General features: G+C 39.8%; 1 protein-coding gene across 1 annotated transcript in view; it reads right to left on the bottom strand.

Annotated features, from left to right (window-relative positions):
• The window catches only part of galnt9 (polypeptide N-acetylgalactosaminyltransferase 9), a 111,483-nt gene that overhangs the window by 65,441 nt on the left and 25,635 nt on the right, over nt 1-20,407 (bottom strand). Inside the window, exon 3 of the mRNA XM_086313256.1 lies at nt 11,875-12,041. Coding sequence (XP_086169382.1) covers nt 11,875-12,041 — 167 coding nt within the window. The remainder of the gene's footprint in view (nt 1-11,874; nt 12,042-20,407) is intronic.

Raw genomic sequence — 20,407 nt, 5'->3', positions numbered from 1 at the left:
GTCCTTTTCTTAAAAAATGCAGTACAGCACATCTAGATGCTTTTCTAGATGTGCAAGCTGCCAATTCCATGGGCATTAATGCACCTCCGATGAAGGACGCTTCTGAAATGACTGCTGGGATTAAGCTGGATGGCCTCTCTGCTCTTTAGTTTAGATGATTTGTGCATGTTTTTCAAAAACATGCAACTTCTTCTTTGCATGCAGGGCTTCAACCAGCTTTTTTGAATTTCTGGAAGTGTTCCTGAGCCGCTGCACTGATTTCCTCAACAAAATCATGCCTGTTTTTAATGTCTCTTGCACACAGCAGATGATCGTAATCTCTTGATGATATTATAAACTGTAGATGATGAGATACTCAAAATTTTTTAAATTTTTACTTTGAAGAATATTATTTTGTATTTTCTTCTTAGAAACTCTCGTCTTTAGGAGCATTTACTTCTCCAGCCTTTTGCTGCTCCTGTCCCAACTCTTTTAAATGTTTTTCTGCGATCAAATTCAAAACAAGGCAATAATTATTTTTTCATGAAATATTAAAATTGGTCAGTTTAAACATTTAATGTGTGTTCTGTGTTCTATTGCGAATTAAATATGTGTTTGTGAGATTAGTAAATCATTGCTTTCTGTTTTTTCACCTACAGTCTCAGCACTTTCATATGATAACATCTGCTATAACTACAGCTGTCTTGTGAATGTCTCTTTGTGTTATCAGATAAATGATATTTATATGAATAAAACTAAACTGAGTTGAATCATTCAGAACTTGAAATGAAGTTTGAAACTTGAAAAAAAGCTCCGTTTTCTTCAGTTGTATTGCTTCCATTAGAGCATCTTTTAGAGGACAATGGTGGATTTGATGTACTCGTTAGAGGCTTATTCAAGACAATCAACTTGCAGCCATTGCTGACTTGCAATAAAGGGGATACCAGCAGAATATTGCTTACTTAAAACCATTGCAGGCTTTCTCAGCATCAAACCAAGGAAACACTGAAGGTTTCAAAGCAGACAGAGCACAGCAATCTAAAACATTTAGTCTGATAGAAACTTGATCAGTGGAATCCAAAGCGTAAAAAGACAGACCAAAAGTGGGTACGCCATTAGAAGATCAATACATCAAGCTTTGATCATTGATACAGAATTGGCAAACCAAATACAGGAAGGATCCAGAAAGTCAAAGTTCTGTCAAAAGAAAAATGTCTGATAGTGGTCTGAGAGGACTAAACACAAGAAAGAGGTCTGCTTCAGAAGAACAGTAAGAACCCTCTGCTTTGCATCATTGTGAATAAGGATTCATAATGAAGCAGAACACTGATTCTGAGCATATTAGAGCAGCGGTCCCCAACCGTTTTTGCACCACGGACCGGTTTATGCCCGACAATATTTTCACAGACCGGCCTTTAAGGTGTCGCGGATAAATACAACAAAATAAAACTAGTACCGGTACCGAAAAAAAGAAGATTTATTCATAACACACGTGAAAAGACCCAGGAAAACAGAGTTAATGATAAAAACGATAACAAAATAACGCTGAAAACCGATAAAAACCCTGAAAACCACACATTTCACACCTGAGCCTCAACTCTCGCGGCCGGTACCGGCCCGAGGCCCGGGGGTTGGGCACCGCTGTACTAGACCATGCTTCCATTCAAAAAAAAGGGGAGCATAGCCAACACAAGAATACTTATAACTCCTCAATCACGATGTCATAAGTCACTGGACACTGTGAACATCCACGGTCACCACTTCATGCATAATGGACCTTCCATGTGTATGGACATGTGCAGGTATACGTATGTATATAAGATAAGATAAGATAAGATAAGATAACCTTTATTAGTCCCACACGTGGGAAATTTGTTTTGTCACAGCAGGAAGTGGACAGTGCAAAAGTTATGAGGCAAAAATTAGAATACAATAAGAATAAATACAGTACACAACTGTACAGAATAGAATAAAATAAAAATGTACATATGTATACATATGTATATTTAGTGTGTACATGTGTGTGTAAATAGGAATAATAGTGGTACAATAGCTAAATCAAGCTATATAGTTTATGTCTTCCATATTTCCAACCATATCCATAATCACATACTGTGTATGCTACCATTGTATATAGTGTATTATCTTACTTTTTTTCATTGATTGTACTTATTTGTATTTTTGTATTTCCTTCTGATATCTGTACCTGAGCTGAGGTGACGCAAAAATTTCCCCGTTGTGGGATCAATAAAGTCTTATCTTATCTCGTCTTACTTAGAAATTCATCTTAAATTTTCCAGTAATTGTTTCATTTAATTAGAAACTGCTGGAAAACATGAGCTTTTCCTTTAATATTCTGTATAGATGTGTATAGATGTTAATGTTGTGTATTTCTATTCTAGTCACTTGAGACCAAGTTAACGATTTCTATACAAGTTACTGTAGTCCTAAGGCATTCCTCATCGCAAGTCTTTATTCCAACTGGATTATAATATTGTCTCTGCTCTGCTCTCCTCTCACGGATGAGGCTGGCTGTCATCACTGGAAACAAAGTTTGATGGGTAAACAGCCAGTTGTGCAAATTGCTGTCTGTGTTTCGTCGGAGGATAGATGGCTGTTTGAGCTTCTCCTCTGGGTTACTGCTGAGCGCTCCACTTTCTGAGGGAGAGATTAATAAGGAAGCGTGTGGCACATCGGCTCTGAACAGCATCCACACCTAGCTTCTGACTTCAGCTAGCAACATAAATCAGCCGGTGAAAGTATAAGAAAAATGGCAGTCTAATCCCCTGTGTGTCATTGAGGAGACATAGTGAAGGATTGTCAGGAGTCTTTTTCTAGCTGAAGGTCTTAACATACAGTGGTGAATGCTGCAGGGAGAGAGGGTGAATTTGCTGGTATCCTACTGGCCCTCGAAGAGACAGAAAAAAAGCATGAGCATTTAACACTAAATTAACCAGTAATCCCACAGACTGCAGTACCTGCAGACCCCTGAGGCTTTTTCCCATCATTTTAATTTCCATGATTTTGTCATTTAGTTCCCAATGACTTCATATCATTCGTTTCTAGTTCTATTTTACATATTGCTTTTTAAAAGTACCAGTATGTTGAGGTCCTAGGGGAACCCAGTCAAAAGTATGTAATTTTGGAGATTTAATAGATGCCCCTCATATTTGCCACGGGTCCTAGCTAAAGAAAAAAGAAAGGGAAAAAAAAGGGTATTCTTTCATTTTGTAGACAGATACAGATGCAATAGATACAACTTCCCTAATAGGCAATTTGCAAAATTGTCTAAGCTAAGCTAGATTAATGGTGTTGAAGTCCACGTGAACACTACATCAGGTAAGTAAACAATTAGACAGAATTTGAATGACCATTTATTACTGTAAATGTATTTAACAAGGGTGCCATGGTAACAAACTTTGAAGGCATACTGGTAGTTTGTACTTATATTGCAGCTTTGCCCCTGCTCTTATTTTGACACCGTGGTACTTTTGCCACTACTACAGCTACTACAGAGCAGTCATCCGAAGCATTTTCTGTAAAAAAATTACTTTTTAATATTTGTGACTGTGATGACATACATCTTTTCTGTGTTTGTAGTTGTGGCGGGGCGTGGTCTGAGAGACGGATGCACCTGCACAGCATCTGCAATCCCACCTTTCTGGCATAAAAAGCTGTGCTGTCTGTCTGTGGTTGTTAGAGATGGTGATGTGTGCGGCTGGAAAGCTGCAGCCGCTGTGTGTACAGCATCCAAGTTAATAAGTATGCTGAAAAGCATTGAACTGTCAGGTCTGCTGTGGGTCATTTACAGCAGTAAACTATTTGAGTACCTCCTCTGCTGATGACATATATGAGGTGGTCGTTTAGAACATTCATCCTGACAGGTTGAGATGATGTCGATTAATTTGAATCAAAATCAGCTTCTACTGTTTGATATTTTCAAATCACTCAAATTAAAAGTCAAGAGAAAAATCAATAATTTTATGACTTTCCCCCCCCTTTATAAATCGGTAATGATGTGCACCATGGTGGTGTAGGTAGGTAAAAAGGTCCTAATCCAACATCAGGGCCTTTCTGGGTGCAGTTTGCATGTCATGTTCTTCCTGCGTCTGTGTGGGTTCTTTCCAGGTACTCTGGCTTCCTCCCTCAGTCCAAAGACACGCAGTTAGTGAGGTCAGGTTAATTGATGATTCTAAATTGGCACTGTGAGTGCAAATGTCTGTCTGTCTCTCTGTTCCAGCACTGCGACACGCTGGCGATCCGTCCACGGTGTACTCATCTCTCACCCTATGGAAGCTGAACTCTGAATAAGATAACAAATGGATGGATGGAAAAGGTAACGACAGAAGAGGGAATGTGTTTGCTATGCATCACTTTGTAGCAGTTGGTCCCTAACCACTGCCTACTGCTGTCTCCAGTGTATTGAAAGGTTTAACTTGGGATACACCCACTCCATGTAACCAGCAGTTACTGTGCCTGTCATCTCTTGAAGGTTGAATGTTGGCATTGACTTCCTGTGGTCTCTGCTCACTGCTAGTCACTTTCTGTGTTGATACCCCTTTAATGTGTCCCAAATGGTAAGAAGCATCCCATCCTGCAAAAGCTGGACTTATTAAAGTTTGACTTTTTCTCTTTCATCTACTTTTTATCCAGCTCTTTAAAGGATCACAAAGGGATGGATACACATGAAAACGTTGTGGGAATTTAATAATAACATCACGTAAAATAATTTATGAACTATAAGGTTTGTAGGGTTCATCTTATTGAATTTAAATCAGTCACTGTTAGAAGCTGCATTGTAAAGCACCTCAGAAGCTTAGTTCTGATTGCACCCATAGCAGGTTTCGGACCTGTGCAGTGAGGCTCCTTCATCATCAGTCTACCCTGCAGCTACAATACAATAAAAGCTATTAGGGTGTAATAATTACTAGGCTTTGCTGGAAAGAAGAAAAGTTATGGGGCTCTCTCTGATCCTTGCAAATAAAACGCTGGAATGCATCCATCGGAAGAGAGTTATGGAGCTGGGAATACATTTTAAAGTACTGGCAATGCAACATGGCAGAGGATAACTATCCATCATACTGTGAATTTAAATTAATACATACTGTGCAAGGAACACCATGAATCCCTGGAAGTCATGGGAGGTTATAGAGTGCTGTGTTAAGGGTGGATGATGAAGTGTTACTGAACATTCTTTTTAAAGCCTGAACATTCACTCCTTCCTGCTGTCCAAAGAGATGTCTAACTGGCAGTCTATTAAAATTAACCCCCAGGATTTTCTCCTCCAATAAGACCAGCCTCAGAACACCTCTTAATTATGTTTTTGTCTGGCGAAGTAAAATGATCACCTTCAGAGGAAAGAGATTTACTTGTGCAACACAAACCACAGGCCACATTCTTTTAACTCTGGATTTATTGACTTGTCTCCGACACTGATCCCTGAACAGGCCAGATATCGATCGCTTTCATCAATCATGAGCAGAATAGTAAAGTTACCTAATGGGTAAACTGGCTCACCACAAGTAATGTGATGATGGATTAAATATTAAAAAAGGAATCATGTGCTTGTCATCCTGACACGAAAGCTTCCAGCTGAAACGCTGCGTCAGAGTACAGTACAGTTCGTCACTGTAAGTGGAAAACGTTTTTGTCAACACGCTTCAGAGTTGCAGAAATGATTTGTGCCGCGGCATGTCAGCAATATTGAGGTCACCCACCTCTCACGCATTTATTGGGAACAGCATGACAGTAAACTGGTTGGTGTTTGATCTTTTCCTCTTCTAACGTACCTGATCTTAATGTCTGAGCATCTGCTTCATTTTAAATTCTTATCGCTCAACATCTTGCTTGATTTTCTCTGAATAACTGACAGATAAATTGCTAGAGATACTGTACAGCTTGTTTGCTGCAAGCAATGACTGAAAGCTGTAAAAGTTGTAGCAGGCAAAATGCTTTTTGACATTGTTAGGGGAAAAAAGTCTACGCTAATCTTTCAATATACTGGAAGTGAAATTAGAGGGAACTAGAGTCCTGTAGCTACTCTAGGCTCTGTTATCTGGATTTAGAAAGCCTAGCCAGTTTTATCAGTCCAGACTAAAAGGGTAAAAAGGTTAACACAGGAAGTACGACGTGGTGGTGCGATGGGCCAGTTTCCCCTGAGAGAGCACGATTGCAATCCCAGGTTAAACCTGTAACGCCTGAACCATGAAACAAAGAACATTTACATTTTTTAACTAAATTGTTTCTTGAACCTTCTATGAAAAAATAAATAAATAAACATCAATTTGCATATGTGAGTTTTAGTTGGAATCATTTTTGCATGTATTGCTTAAAAATTTGTTAAAGATTTTTATTGAGCAATTTCTTCATGTTTTTGTCAGGAAAAGAAAAATTAAGCTGATGACACAGACGTCTCAAAGACTCACACAAGATCACGTCTAACACTTGGGTGAGACAAAAGTCAGGCGTATGACTTATTTTTAAAACAGGAAAAAAAAATCCATGCACACCTTCACCACCATGTGTTATATGGGACAGTTTAATTTAATTTTTTATGTTCCAGAACTTAGAAAAATTATGGAAACTTGGTGGCGCTTATTTAACCCTTGTGTGGTGTTCGTATTTTTGTTACTCAGCCAGTGTTCATGGGTCTGGTGGACCCGCTAGAGTTTTGGCTTTCCAAATTAACACTATCAAACAATTTTATGTTAAATTACTCAACAGATGTTTACTTCATCCCAATTACAAGACATATGAACAGCAAACATGGTTAATTTTTTCCCTTTACCTTTGTTAGATCACATTTATGAATTAATGTGCTTCTCGTTTTTCTTTTATATAAAATGTTATAAATAAATCAGTTATAATCAAGTGGAGTGAGTGGAAAGACACAACACATTTACACGTGAAAAAATAATTAATTGTTTAATTTTTCTTTTGAAAAAAACTGAACACGGGTCTCACAGACCCGAACACCATACAAGGGTTAAGATAACTAAGTTAGAGCAACGTATTTATTCTAAGTAGGGCTGGGTAGCATGAGGAAAATCTATGTATATCATGATGTGCTTAAATAACATTCAAATACAAATGTTATTTTGAAGCATATAGTGCCTAAACATGCACTGGTATACTCATTCAAATTGACCACTCCATATTTGTTTTCTACTTTGAATACAAAAAATCAGAATGAATTAAAAAAAAAATTTAACCATCAGCTGCACACAGATGTTTTCACAAATGGCAGTATTGCCACAGTAAATCTCTATCTGTGGTTTTAACAAACAAATAGCAACAATAAAGGACATCAAGCAATAATTCACGAGACAAAATAAAACAAGTGAAATTACAAAGGTGCTCTTTTTTTAATTGTAACATATAAGAATTATAAGACAAAAAAATGTAGCGACCTCAAACCAAGAACAGTCACAGGCGTCACAGCTGGTTTATTTAACGTTTTCTGTGTGGGGAGACGTTGATATGCAGAGTTTAAAACAGTGATAACTTTGCAATGGATGACTTTTCAGCTGGTGGAATAAATTTGCTACCTTTTGCAGCAATAGTTTCAACAGAATACAACACGCATGGCAATTTATACTCGACGGTTGCAATAAAACCATTTGAACCATCATACTTGGAAAAACCTGCGATACCTCGAGTAAATTCGATATATCGCCAACCCCTTTTTCTGAGACTACTAGATGCAGTTAATAAAGAAATGGAGTTCTGCATTGTGCGAACTTCTAATTCATATATTTGTTTCAAGCCTTTGCTGGTGGGAGGAGCTTAGAGCAGAGAAAGAAAAGCTGCAGGAGGAAGGCTGTGTATCTATTTTTCTAGATTTCTGCTTCCTGCTGCAAATTTAACCAAAGAAAACTCTTGTTCCTTAATTATTTCTGCAAATGAGGACTCAGTTCCATTCAAACAAAAAGAAATATATTTAATTGTATATTCAATTGAATGTGCATTTTCTTTGCCTAATTAATTGTCTGTGAGAGGAATTTCTTGCTCTTTGCTAATGAGCATGCCGTCTGTTCTGAAGAATAAATCTGATTTAATGTATGCAACGTTTAAAGCAATTCAGTATTGACTTGAAATGTATATTACAAGCTGTAATCAACATGGCTTTCAGTTTATATCGTGTTTTCATTATATGAATCATTAAGTTGTCAATTTATGATGGTATCTGCTGGAATTTAATACCGTAGGCCTCATTGAGTCTTTCCTTGCTACTCGCATTATGAACAGCTATGAACTGGAGTCATCCTGACTGACACACACAGTCACAGCTCATCAATGGGGAAGGGTAAATTTAGTATAGCACACTAGAAGCAGTGCTACCTGTCATCAAACAAATGTCACAGTGAAGAAAATGTGTCGCCGTGGCATGGCAAACATGTTTCCTGTGTGTGATTTTTTACTCCAGGAGTGGCTGTGCCTCAGTTCATTTCACTGAGTTTTACTTAAACGAGCAGGGACAGTAAGAGGCAGCCACTAAAGGTCAAACAGTCCAGTCTGCATGTTAATTTTCTAATGTCACAGCGCCGCAACTCCCAAGACACCACTCGCACATCTGCACAAATTATCATCAGTGTTGGTAAACATACACTAAGAGAAGCTGATGGATGCGATAATGACCTGAAACTGACCTTTCATTACAGATGAATGAGGCACGTGGTCAATTAAAGCACAGTGCAGTCACATGCTGTTAGTCATGTAGTGTGATGTCTGCAGACTAACGTTAACCTCTTTTACAGCAGTTTTAATTTGTCCATTTTCAGCAGAGACAACTTTATTGTGACAGTTTTGACAAGCTTCCATTCCTGCAGTGGCCACGATTCTGGGGTGAAATAACTTGGAAAAGAATGCCGGCTTTATGTTTTGCTACTTTACGTTTGAGCCAGCATTCATTACTTTTTTGCTGAACCGTGCACATGGACCAAAAAGCAATAAAGATGAAGATAAAATCAAAAGAGTGAGTTGAATACTGGTAAAACTACAGGACTGAAGGGAAATGTAATGTTGAATCCATGCAATGCTTTTATCAGTCAAAATGAGTGATGATGAATGGATAAAAACATTGTAAACCCAGATTTTATTACTTCACAAATACATAATTGATTCCCTCTTTTTTCCTTTTTCTTTAGGTAATTGCTTCAAAATTTGATTTTTGAAGGCGTTCTACACGTAGCCATGTACTTAGAAATGCAACCTAATTATGTATTTGTTTTGCAAATGCTGCTGACTGACTGGCTGCATTAATGTGTCCTACACTCTTTGAATGAGAACCTTAAAGAAGAGACAGCTAGCACAGGCAGGTACTGGACCAGAAACAATCGCACTAGACAAAACAACAAGTGGAGACTGTGACATGACCAGAACTTGCATTATCGGTGCCTTTGAAATGGCTGCTTTGAAGATGTTGACCAGGTCTGTGACCATTCACCAACACTCGCAGTGTTCAGAACAACTTTGGCACTTCAAGATGGTGACAAAAACCTGCTACCAGGGCCATCAGTTTGCAATTGAATGTAGTCAAGTTGGCAACTACTTGCAGCTGTTTATAATAATGTAGTAATAAGCTATAATAAATCAGGAAAAGATCTGTGCTGGAAAACCTAAGAAGCATGAGAAAATGACCAGAATACAGCCAGCAGAGCTGAGTCCCCTACTGCAAAGAAACACATAGACGCTTGGCACAGCTGACTTGGATTTATTGAAATTTTCTGGCAATCTCTCTTCCTCTATAAATTGGACTGCAATTATGTGCAGGCGACCTGCACAATCCCTTTGCAATTAAAAGTGGTTACCAGGCTGGGTATCGTCACTGATTCACAAGGTTCCGATTCGATTCAATTTCAACTCAGACAGTCAAAAATATTATCATTGTGATCATTTATCATTACATATCCATATTTTATATGTATATATAAAAACAAAGCTGACACTCGTGAGACTTCACCATAGGTTTGAGCATCACAGCAGGTGGCTTTGTGTCAAAGTAACTGAAGATAAAAAAACAGAAAACATGAAGATTTTTCTGGCCTGGCTTTCTATGGCAGATAACCGCCTTAAAAATATTCTGCAGTAGAACAAAAACTGAGGAAAACCATGAATCAACATATGAACATTACCTAATGCTGCTGAAGTGAAGCCGAGCAAAGTTACAGAGGTTTAATTAGAGACACAGCTAAGCGTTTTGCAATTTGGCATAATTTTAAAATGAGGCTTTCTTGTCTTTGATGAATTTGGATTGGAGAGTGACGAAACCTGCAGCTTCAGAATCTGTGAGACATCGTCTTTCAGCACCAACAGCATGTACGTGTGCGTGTCGTCGGGTCGCGCTTTGTGTTTATATCTTTTTGCGGCATGCGTTTACCTGCTCTTTAATTATTTGCTGTTTTAGCTGTTTGGCAGTTGATAAAATAGTTTTGTGAGCTTGAAGCTGAGATTCTGGCATTTCTGGCAAAATACTTTTAGATTTCAAAATCGATTCAGGATTTGATGAATCACAATTGCTTTGTTCAAACTAAAATCGAGTCAAATTGGGAAATCGATTTTTTAAATCCACCCCTATTAGTCGCCCAGAGGTTGAGGACTTTGCATGTGCATACACTGAGCACCCAGTTGGTTATCGTAATTACTTGCAATCACTTGCTAAATGCAAAAATATTCAATTGAATCACGGGGCAGCCACCAATTGCTTCTAGCCGGATGGAGGTTGCTGTCCTATCTTTACTGTAGTGTGACTGAGCAGCTAGTAGGAAACAAGACATAGGTGAACACAATGAAGGCGAGATACATAGTCTAAAAAGCAGGAAAGAATAAAACAGACAGGAAGCCAAGTATATTTCAAAGGGAAATGACTGCAGAACACATGCCAACCCAATTAGCCCGAGCTTTCGTACTACTAAATAATAACAACTGTTCCTCGCTTGAAAATAATCCACCGACGAAGTCACTGGAGAGGTTTTGTTTACTACTACAGTCAAGCCGATATAATGAGACATGAGGTCAGACTCCATTCTCTCTGTTCGCTGACTTTTAAAGCCTCCCTTTTTAATGGTCGACAGTTAGAGGCTTAGTGGGGAATGGAAATGTGCCAGTGGTGACTCCTGGTTTGCCTTCTTTTAGTATGTTATTTATGCGTCCTTTTCTTCTGCCAGCCTGAGGGAGGCAGGCTTGCTACTCAGTGCCAAGTGAAGAAGGGCCAAGCATGGTCTGGAATCTAGTTCATTGTGACTCGCTCTCCAAACAGGAAAGCTTTGGGGAGATGAAGCTAAGCATCATCAGCTGCTGTGGGCACCGAGGAGTGGAAACCACTGAAGGATTTGCCCACATCGCCATGGAGACAGTAGTACACGGCAGTGTAGATGAGACAAATCCATCCCTGCTCCCCCCACTTTTTTATGCTATTTTAAAACCTGGTGCTCAAGTGTTTACCCTCAGGGGTTCGCCATCACCTCAACCGTTACTCACGAACCCAAACAGACATAAAAAACTCAGAAAAGTGTGGTACAGGAACACATAAGAAAATACTCAAATATACCGTAGCATAAACAGACCAACAATTCAGACATGAATTTAAAAACGTCGCGCTGTTCCATGAGAGAAGACAGCCAGAGTTAAATAAAGTGGCTGTCTCAACTGAATAAGCAAACCATAAGATTTTTTTTTTAATTCCCTGTCCGAGAATAAGCTTAGAGATAGGATCCTGATACAAAAAACAAAAACATGTTGCAATAAGGAAATACTGTAACTGGCTAGATTTCAATTAAAGCTTTCAGTTAATGTTAAAGAACAAAGACTGACCTCAACAGAAAAACAACTGGTATTTTTTAAGAGAATTAAAACCAATATAAGATATTATATTAATAAAACCGTGAAAGGTCTTACCACTGTCACTGTTGTCATCTACCAAGATGATCTCCTTCAGCAGGTGTGCCGGTGTGTGATTGACCACACTGTGGACGGAGCGCAGGATCACTGACAGAGCCTCATTCACAAAGATAAAGACTACTGAGATCTGAGGAAGGTCCTCTGGGTACGTCATCTGCTTACACCTGATAAAAGAAATGCAAGAATTATTCACCGATATTAAACCTACGCTGACTTTATTAATTGCATTTTTCCTTCAAAGGATTAATATGAATATATTAGAGAAGACAAAGAGTATATTCAAGAAGCTGTTGCTTGCTGCAAGGTAGATTGTGAGTTTTATACATGTATGTTAATGTGAGTCTACAGCAAGGAAAGGTTTGCTAAGTTTGAAAATTGTGGAGCCATCTCAGGGGTCGTGTTGTGACCTTCAGGAAGGCTGAAGCCGACACTTTGAAATGTTGTAGCAGGGACATCACAGGAGTAACTCGTGGTATTAATAATGGCTCTGGTCCTTTTAGGTGTTCAGGTAAGCAAGGAAAAAGTCATGAGTTACAACCATATCAAAGGCTAAAATGTTCATATCAGAGATGTTCGTGAGTTGAATGTGTTAACATCGGGCTCATTGTTTGCTTCTGCTGGTTGGATTTAAAAAAGAAGTTTTTCCCTTGAGTGAGTAAAATGGTCTGTAAAAGAGGAATTTTCATAGTGCAAACACTTATATTTCTCTCCGATGCACAACTATTTATCTCAAAGGCAGAGGAATAATAAATATTTTAATTTACAAATGACCCAGTTTTCATCTGCAAAAGAAAAGAAACTAAAGATAACAAAGAGACCACATGGAAAAACACACAGCACAGCCAGCCTACCAGAAACTGTAAGTATGACTTTGGTAACATGGAGGGTAAAGTTTGTTGTTATAGTATCCTTTCAGTGCTAATGGTACGATGAAGACAACATATCCTAGTAGAAGCAGGCAGCCAAAAGTCAAACTGACTGCGTTTTATCTCCGTTGTGCGTAATGGGAGAGTGCGTGCTGAATGTGAAGAAGCCAAATGCATGAATAATAAAGACTCAATAATAAAGATTGGTATTCTGTGTTCTTCTCAAATGTAGGACCAAATCAGATTCAAAAACAACATACACAAAACGGAGATACAAATGCTAGAAATACTGAGCGAAACAACGATTAGACAATTTAACAAAGTCTTTGACAGCCGTTTTCAGGGAAAATAAAAGGACCTACTCTGGAGTGGGTACTTCTGAGAGTCCCTGAAAACCTCAATGTTGATTGCTTTGACTTGGAACATGTGCCATTTTGAAAAAAAGGGAGAAAAAGCTAAATATTGGAACTAAGATAAAGAAAAACAGACTGCTGCTCATTCAAACATAATACCATCTGCCACAGAGGTGGAGAAAAAAGAAATAACATAAAATGAATGCAGGGTTGCACCTGTCACAAAATGATTACATCACTGTGTGAGTCAGACCGATCTTATACTGCACAGAAAAAGGCTTACAGGGCCAATCAGGGTGTCTGCTCATGGTTCCTGCAGTAGAAAGGCTGTTGATATGTTCGGTGTCCTCCTCCCTCTCCCATTCAGCCTCCTTTCATCCTTCATAACCGCGGAGCCCTCCCTATCCATTTTCAACTTTCTGCCTCCTCCTCACACAGACTCCACAGCAACCCCTTTTGTACATCTGTGATTAGAGTCCTACATCGTGCCGCTACCGAGACTGACCCAATTATTAAAATGATCTGTGCACTAGCGTCACTTGTTCTAAGTTCACACATTCTGTCACGATGCTGAGACTCTCCGCGGCTAATAATAGTTGTTTTCAAGTCTGGCAAACGTCCCTGTCATTTCCGGAAAATACAGTATTCTCTGAAAGACGCACTGCGAGTTTGCAGTAAGAAATAACAGTGTTAACTGGACAGAAGCACTTAAATGATTCCTATGGCAACTGTGAATACACGCAGTCAGCATCTTGCGATTGCCACCCCCCCCCACCCCTCCACACGGCCCCAATTAGGCTCAGAATTCAATGCCTGACAAACACATTTCACTCACATCTGCTTTTATTTCCCCATGTTTCCACGTCCCTAATTCATTATGCGGGGATAATGAGGTGGCTATTATAACTGCTGTGGCTGAATTATTTACAAGAGCAGGAAACACTTGTAGTACTGTTCTGCGTCTGAATATTGATAGAAATGAACTACAGGGTAAACAAAACTATGATTCCCATTTAGCTTCAGTAAATCCTTCTCAGCCTTTAAAGTGTTTTGCTAAATACGAAGACGGAGAGGCGCCAACGCTGCTGACATCATCCTTAGTCGTAAAAACAGTAATGAGAGTGGTGATATTTTCAGTTATCTCTATAGTCATGTAGTCAGACATATTACGACAGGCCACAAATGCTGGGACCTCCCAGATCAGCCGATCTTAGTGCCAGCTCACATTAGCCGATGGCTCAGCTGACGCATCCAATTAGACCTCATCTAGGGTGCACTATTTAAGTTGTTTACCTGTCTTATCTGTAAGCTGGTTACGGCCTGCTATTCCCACTAGATCCAAATATAACTTACTGAAAAGGAAATAACAATTTTCTATTGGCTCTAGTTGTCCTGACTGACAAAATGTCAATCAGGACAAAAAAAGTGAAGAAAAAAAAGGGTATGTCTGCTACTCGTCCACTCTTGCTGTGAGCTACCTCTCTGCTGGTGCTCGGCTTTCTAATACCCCTGTGAACCAGAATGTCACTTTGACTCAGCAGCATCCGTGGGGTCAGGCCACAGAGGGATGGCCACATAGCAGATGGAGCCCTGCATGGTGCTATAGTTACATCCTTGTTCCACCCAGTGGAAGACTCCTGGTGCTCACTGCACAGCCACTGAGTGTCTGTGTGTGTGTGTGTGTGTGTGTGTGTGTGTGTGTGTGTGTGTGTGTGTGTGTGTGTGTGTGTGTGTGTGTGTGTGTGCGTGTTTGCACGAGAGTGAAGAAATTTCTCACCTTTTAACAATGAGAACTGGCAAAGGAAGAAGTAACAAATATGTGGGATGGCACAGCAGATGGCATCTTATTTACTTGTGAAGTTATATAGTAAATGCTTTCCATATCTCTCTAAAATAAATAAATAAATAAAAATATAAAAAAGCATTTCTGAAAGGTCATCTTCTATTTACCTTCATCCACTTTGCATTTTTACTTTGCATATCTGTTGCATGCTCTCCGTATCACATCTTAGTATAGCGAATATAAATTTTGGAAAAAGTTAAACTTTTTAATGCCTCTCAACTTTAAACTGCAAGTTTGAACTGAAGTCTGAGGTCTAAATGCAAAATATCGCATGTGCTATCACTGGACACATAAACTGTTCAGCCACGGCATTAAAAAACAGACGTTTTATGAATGTTAACTATCTTGCTAGAATGTCCAGCTGGCAAACTCATCATTCATGTGACACCTACCTAACACCCACCTAAACATTTCAGCAGGTACCATCTACAGCGATGGTACTCCTGCACAGCGGCACCATCACAGCGCTTTAGCTCTGTTCCTTGAACACATCAGAAAGCTCAAGGGTTTTGACCCAGCCTCCCCAAACTCCCCAGATCCCAGTCCAATCATGCTTTCACTGGATGCGCTGGAACAAGCCCTATTCACTGTCAATTTCCCAGTGACAGACACAACAGGATACCCCGTGAGGTCCCAGTCAATTCCCTCATGTGTCACGGCTGTTTTGGCTGCCTACACAATATCAGGTTCTAATATTCTGGCTGATATGTGTAGAAATAAGAAAGAAATAAGGGACAAACATAGAATAAGACTAACCTTATGTCAAAAACAGAGATATGCATAAAGATGGGTAACTCACTCCAAACTCGTCACATGTGGATGCTGCTGGGCGTGACATATAAATGGACAGGATACTGTTGAGTGCAATTTGTGCAGGATTATTGTTGGAAAGAAGCATTTAGAAACGACTTTTCCTAAACATAACAGAGTCGTTTTTAGTGATAAAAACTAAACCAAACAACCAGTGAAAACGAAGAAAAAACCAAAATGACTTGGCCGGCATGATGTTGGATTTCTCTTTTTTAATCTGGGTTTATTTGAGAAGCAACTGTAGTCCTTATGAGATGTTTTTCAATACTGATTTCTTTTTAATCACAGGATTTATAGCCAGCTGAAGCTTCTAGCTGTTCATGTTTGCTTCTCTTGACTTGTAAAGCTTGACGTCACGCTCTGTTATCAACCACACCCTCACCCAAGCCTACATGTATTTGACAGCAGAGCTCATGAAAGGACAACCAAGCCACAGAGAGTGTTTATGATGAAGCGCTCTGTGTATTTTTATGCTTTAAGCTAGATTCTTGTGTTTTGCGTGCGAGTAAATGCACGAACGTTTTGATTGATAACCCCTCCACTGTATCATTGCAGCCCTTCCGTGTGCATTTGTGCTCAGAAACTCCTTTGTTCCCTCTCGCAGCTTTCTCTATTGCCTCTCTCAGTCTGCCCTGCCAGGTCTATAAATACAAGGACAAATCTGGCAGTGAGTTTGAGGAGGGTTCTTTTGTGCCGCAGCTCTCCTTTGCAGAGACACAATTAAAGCATGACAAAACAAAGTAATGTATATTTCACCCCTGCCAGTCATATATGCAGTGCAGAGATTGTGTTTAATGAACATTACCAGAGTGATCTTGAAAATGTCACGGGCAGCATGGCTGCTTCTAGTAGAGACGTGGTGCGACAGTGGATTTCAGTGTCGACATCGTAAAGTGATATTGTAGTTCCATTGCCCTAGTAACTGGATCCAATTTAGGGCATCGCTCAACCTTAAATTTGTACCTGTCTAGAGTAGCGGGGAAGCCTTGTAAAGCCGTAACAGGATGAGCGATCGACTCATCTGTTAGTAATGGGACTGAGCTCACTGGCCAGCTCTCATAATTTGACCCGGAACAAGCTTTGACAGAAACAGAGTGCCAGATTAAGATGTATTCCTATCACACCTCCCCCTTTTCTCCTTCTCCAGCGGCCTGCAGCCCCAGCCACTCCATCTGACTTTTTCCCCGCTGGCTGCTCTTATTTGCTGTGTAATTTCACATTAACCTCCCATAACCCGCGCATTGCAGGCAACACCAAAGCAACTTTCCAATCTGCGAACACTCCTCCCTGAAAGATAATAGTTTGCTTTGTCATTTTTCTGCCCCCCACCAATGCTCCACTCACGCCGACCCCCACCCGCCATCTGGGCGATAAACTGTAACACTGGAAAGAGCATCAATTTGCAGCAGGAGCTTCTGCACCACGGAGACCTTATGATCCCATTCTGCAGTATCAGACGCTTAGGAGATGAGGTAAGCCTGTTTCTTCAGCCTCCCTTGCTGGTTATCACCCTCCCACAGGCGGGCAAACAGAAGATGTGGGGTCCTCAGGGAAGAAGGGCACGCGTTACGCTTCGATACGGTTTTAGTTTTAACGGCTATTTTGACAAAACAGAAATCAAATCAGCAAAGTGACAGTAAAGATAGAGGTGAGATTCGGAGTAAATGAATGAAAATCCTCACGTATAACAGGAGGATATATATATATATATATATATATATATATATATATATATATATATATATATATATATATATATATATATATATATGTTTGTTTGTTTTCTGGGCATCAGTAATCTCTCTAGCTTGTCTGCCTTTATCGCTTTGTTCTCCACAGCCCAATGAGCTGTTATACTTAAGCCTCCCAAGGACAGCGAATGGCAGGTACAAAGTCACATAAAATAGAGCCTACTTAAGTCCTTTGGTATTTCAGTTAAGAATGTCACTTGCAGAAAGAAGGGCAGAGAGAAGAAATACAGACTAGCAGGTGGCGAGCGGGGATTACAGGTTTTTGTGAGAGACACAAACGCTGCTGTATTATTATGAATTGGTTTTGCTGTCGACAGGCAGGTTTAAAAAGAGAAGGCTTGGAAATGTGTCGATTCTTTTGGTCATGGTGATGGACTTTGCTTCCCTGTAGTCATCAAAGTCCTCTCTGCTCAATGGCTTCTGCTCAATTAAAAGCCCATTAGATAGGAGGTGCCTGGTTCCTGCATTTAACCTCACTTCGGTACTGCGGCAGTCACCTTTTGCCGGCAGGATATAATTATTGAATCTGAATTAGAAATCAGAAATATGTAACTCCGTACAAGGATGGTGCAGCCACCTAAAGCAGGAAGCCAGTGGTCCTTTCTTTAATAGGTTTTTATACCTGAACCTTCCCATACATTTCTGTGAGCTTTCCTGATGCAGCAATCACTAAACTCTCTGAAACAGACAAACTTACAAACTTTGTCACTCTGACAAACAAATCTGTTCAACTTCCTAGGCTTAATCAACACCTCTCAATTGCTGTATAAGAATTGTGTTTTGTTAGTGAGCAAGTTTAATCGAGAAGAACAAGTGAAACAAAATATTCCACCAAGTGGACCTGGGAGGGAAAAAGACGCAAGCAGTTCCTTCAGCAATATTATGTTGGGGGAGAAAATGTGTCAGCAAAGCTGCACACACTACAGTACAAGCTGTGGTCCAATGTGGATTTAATTTTACATTTTAATTTAATAATTTCTCAGTGTAAAAATGTATAACTTTCCATAACAATAGATAATTTGAAAGGGGATTTGAGAATCACAGAGATAATAGATCAGACGATGGGTGTAGTAGAGGTTGGAACTAGAAAGGCCTCGAGGAAGCGGTCTTTATGTTTATCTCTTTCAGTAAACTGCAGATCATCATTATAATGTCAATCAATATAACTGTCTCTCAATAAGATACACAGACTACAAGTTAACTAAGATGAAGACCTTCATGCATTTATAAATTTTGTTCATGATCAAGTTTGAGAAAACTGGTGTTTGAAGCAATACGTCTTCACAAGTGGAACAGAGCCAGTGGGTGCTACATGGATAGCCGAGAGTGTCTCCCTTTAAAAAAAACAACAACCTAACAGGTCATTTATTCAATCAAGTTATCACAGCACATAATTATATTCATTGAGACAGTTCACAAAAGCAACCATTATACGTGTTACTGTAATCTGATTACTTTTTTCAGGTAACAAGTGAAGTAAGGGATTACTATTGCAAAAACGGTAATTAGATTACCGTTACTTTCCCGTAGGAACGCTGCGTTACTGCGTTACTAAAACCGTGATTTTTTTGCGAGAATGTCTCATGACAGTGACGTAAGCGAGTGCGCCAATAGAGACAACAGCTGTGTGCAGATCAACAGTGGATCATATATCGAGTGTGGGAGAGAGTATGAGCGTGCAGCGTTTAAAGCGTGGAAGTACTGACCTTACTTTGAGTTTGATTCCATAAAAAGTGACAAAAACATTAGTGTCCGTTGTGCGTGGGAAGAAAACTTCTTTTTACAGCGAAAACAAGCACCGAGTAGCTACGACGTAATGGGAAACTCACAGAGAAACTCGCGGATTCTTCCACTGACCGCTGCGGCACACCTGCACCAGGGTAAACCTCCGCCTGCCCCACTCCTGCTTTACAAATTCAAATTCAAATCCAAATTTTATTTGTCACACACACACAACCATACACATTATGACATGGGGGTGAAATGCTTGTAGCTGTACAATGCCCGACCATTAAATGACAGAAGAAAAGTTTTACAATATTTACAATTTACTACAAAAATTTACAAATTAACTTAGGAATTTACAGTAAAGAATGTGCAAATAGCAGAAGAGATTATAATGATAAGGATGATAAATTATAGGAATAATAGGATTATAGGAAATGTGTGGTGGTGCGTGTGGTGACGTGTGTGAGAGTCCAGTCTTATAGTGACGTGTTTGGGAGAGTCCAGTCCTACACCTGGTTCAGGCCCCGAATAGCCTGGGGGAAGAAGCTCCTCCTCATTCTCTCTGTTTTGGCCTTAAGGGAGCGGAAGCGCTTCCCAGACCTCAACAGTGAGAAGAGTCCATTGTTGGGATGGGAGAGGACCATCATAATCTTCCTAGCTTTGGACTTGCACCGCTTGGTGTAGATGGACAGCAGGTCAGGGAGCTCTGATTGAATGATGCGTTCTGCCGAGCGCACCACCCTTTGCAGATCTCGTCTGTCCTGCTTGGTGCTGTTCCCAAACCAGGTGCAGATGTTTGACGTCAGGACGCTCTCGATGGTGCAGGAGTAGAAGTTCTTGAGCACCTTCAGTGGCAGATGGAAGTCTCTAAGTCTTCAAATCAAATCAAATCAAATCACTTTTTATTGTCACATCACATGTGCAGGCACACTGGCACAGCACATGCGAGTGAAATTCTTGTGTGCGAGCCCCACAAGCAACAGAGATGTGCAAACACAACAACACAAACGAGCAAAATACAAGAATGGCCAACCTGAAACTAATAAATATATGTACAATATATAATAGTGTATGCATTTCTGGATGTGTATACTAAATATTTTCCTACGTGTGTGTGTGTGTGTGTGTGTATACACATTTTTACAAATTAAATAGTAAAAAAATAAAATAAAATAATAA

The sequence above is a fragment of the Aulonocara sp. 'chitande type north' Nkhata Bay genome, linkage group LG12, assembly GCF_057382095.1.
Source record: "Aulonocara sp. 'chitande type north' Nkhata Bay isolate Kocher_YH1m ecotype deep benthic linkage group LG12, A_spYH_male_GT1.1, whole genome shotgun sequence".
Classification (NCBI taxonomy): Eukaryota; Metazoa; Chordata; class Actinopteri; order Cichliformes; family Cichlidae; genus Aulonocara; species Aulonocara sp. 'chitande type north' Nkhata Bay.
The sequence above is the reverse complement of the archived record's forward strand: the minus strand, read 5'-3'. Positions and strand labels throughout refer to the sequence as shown.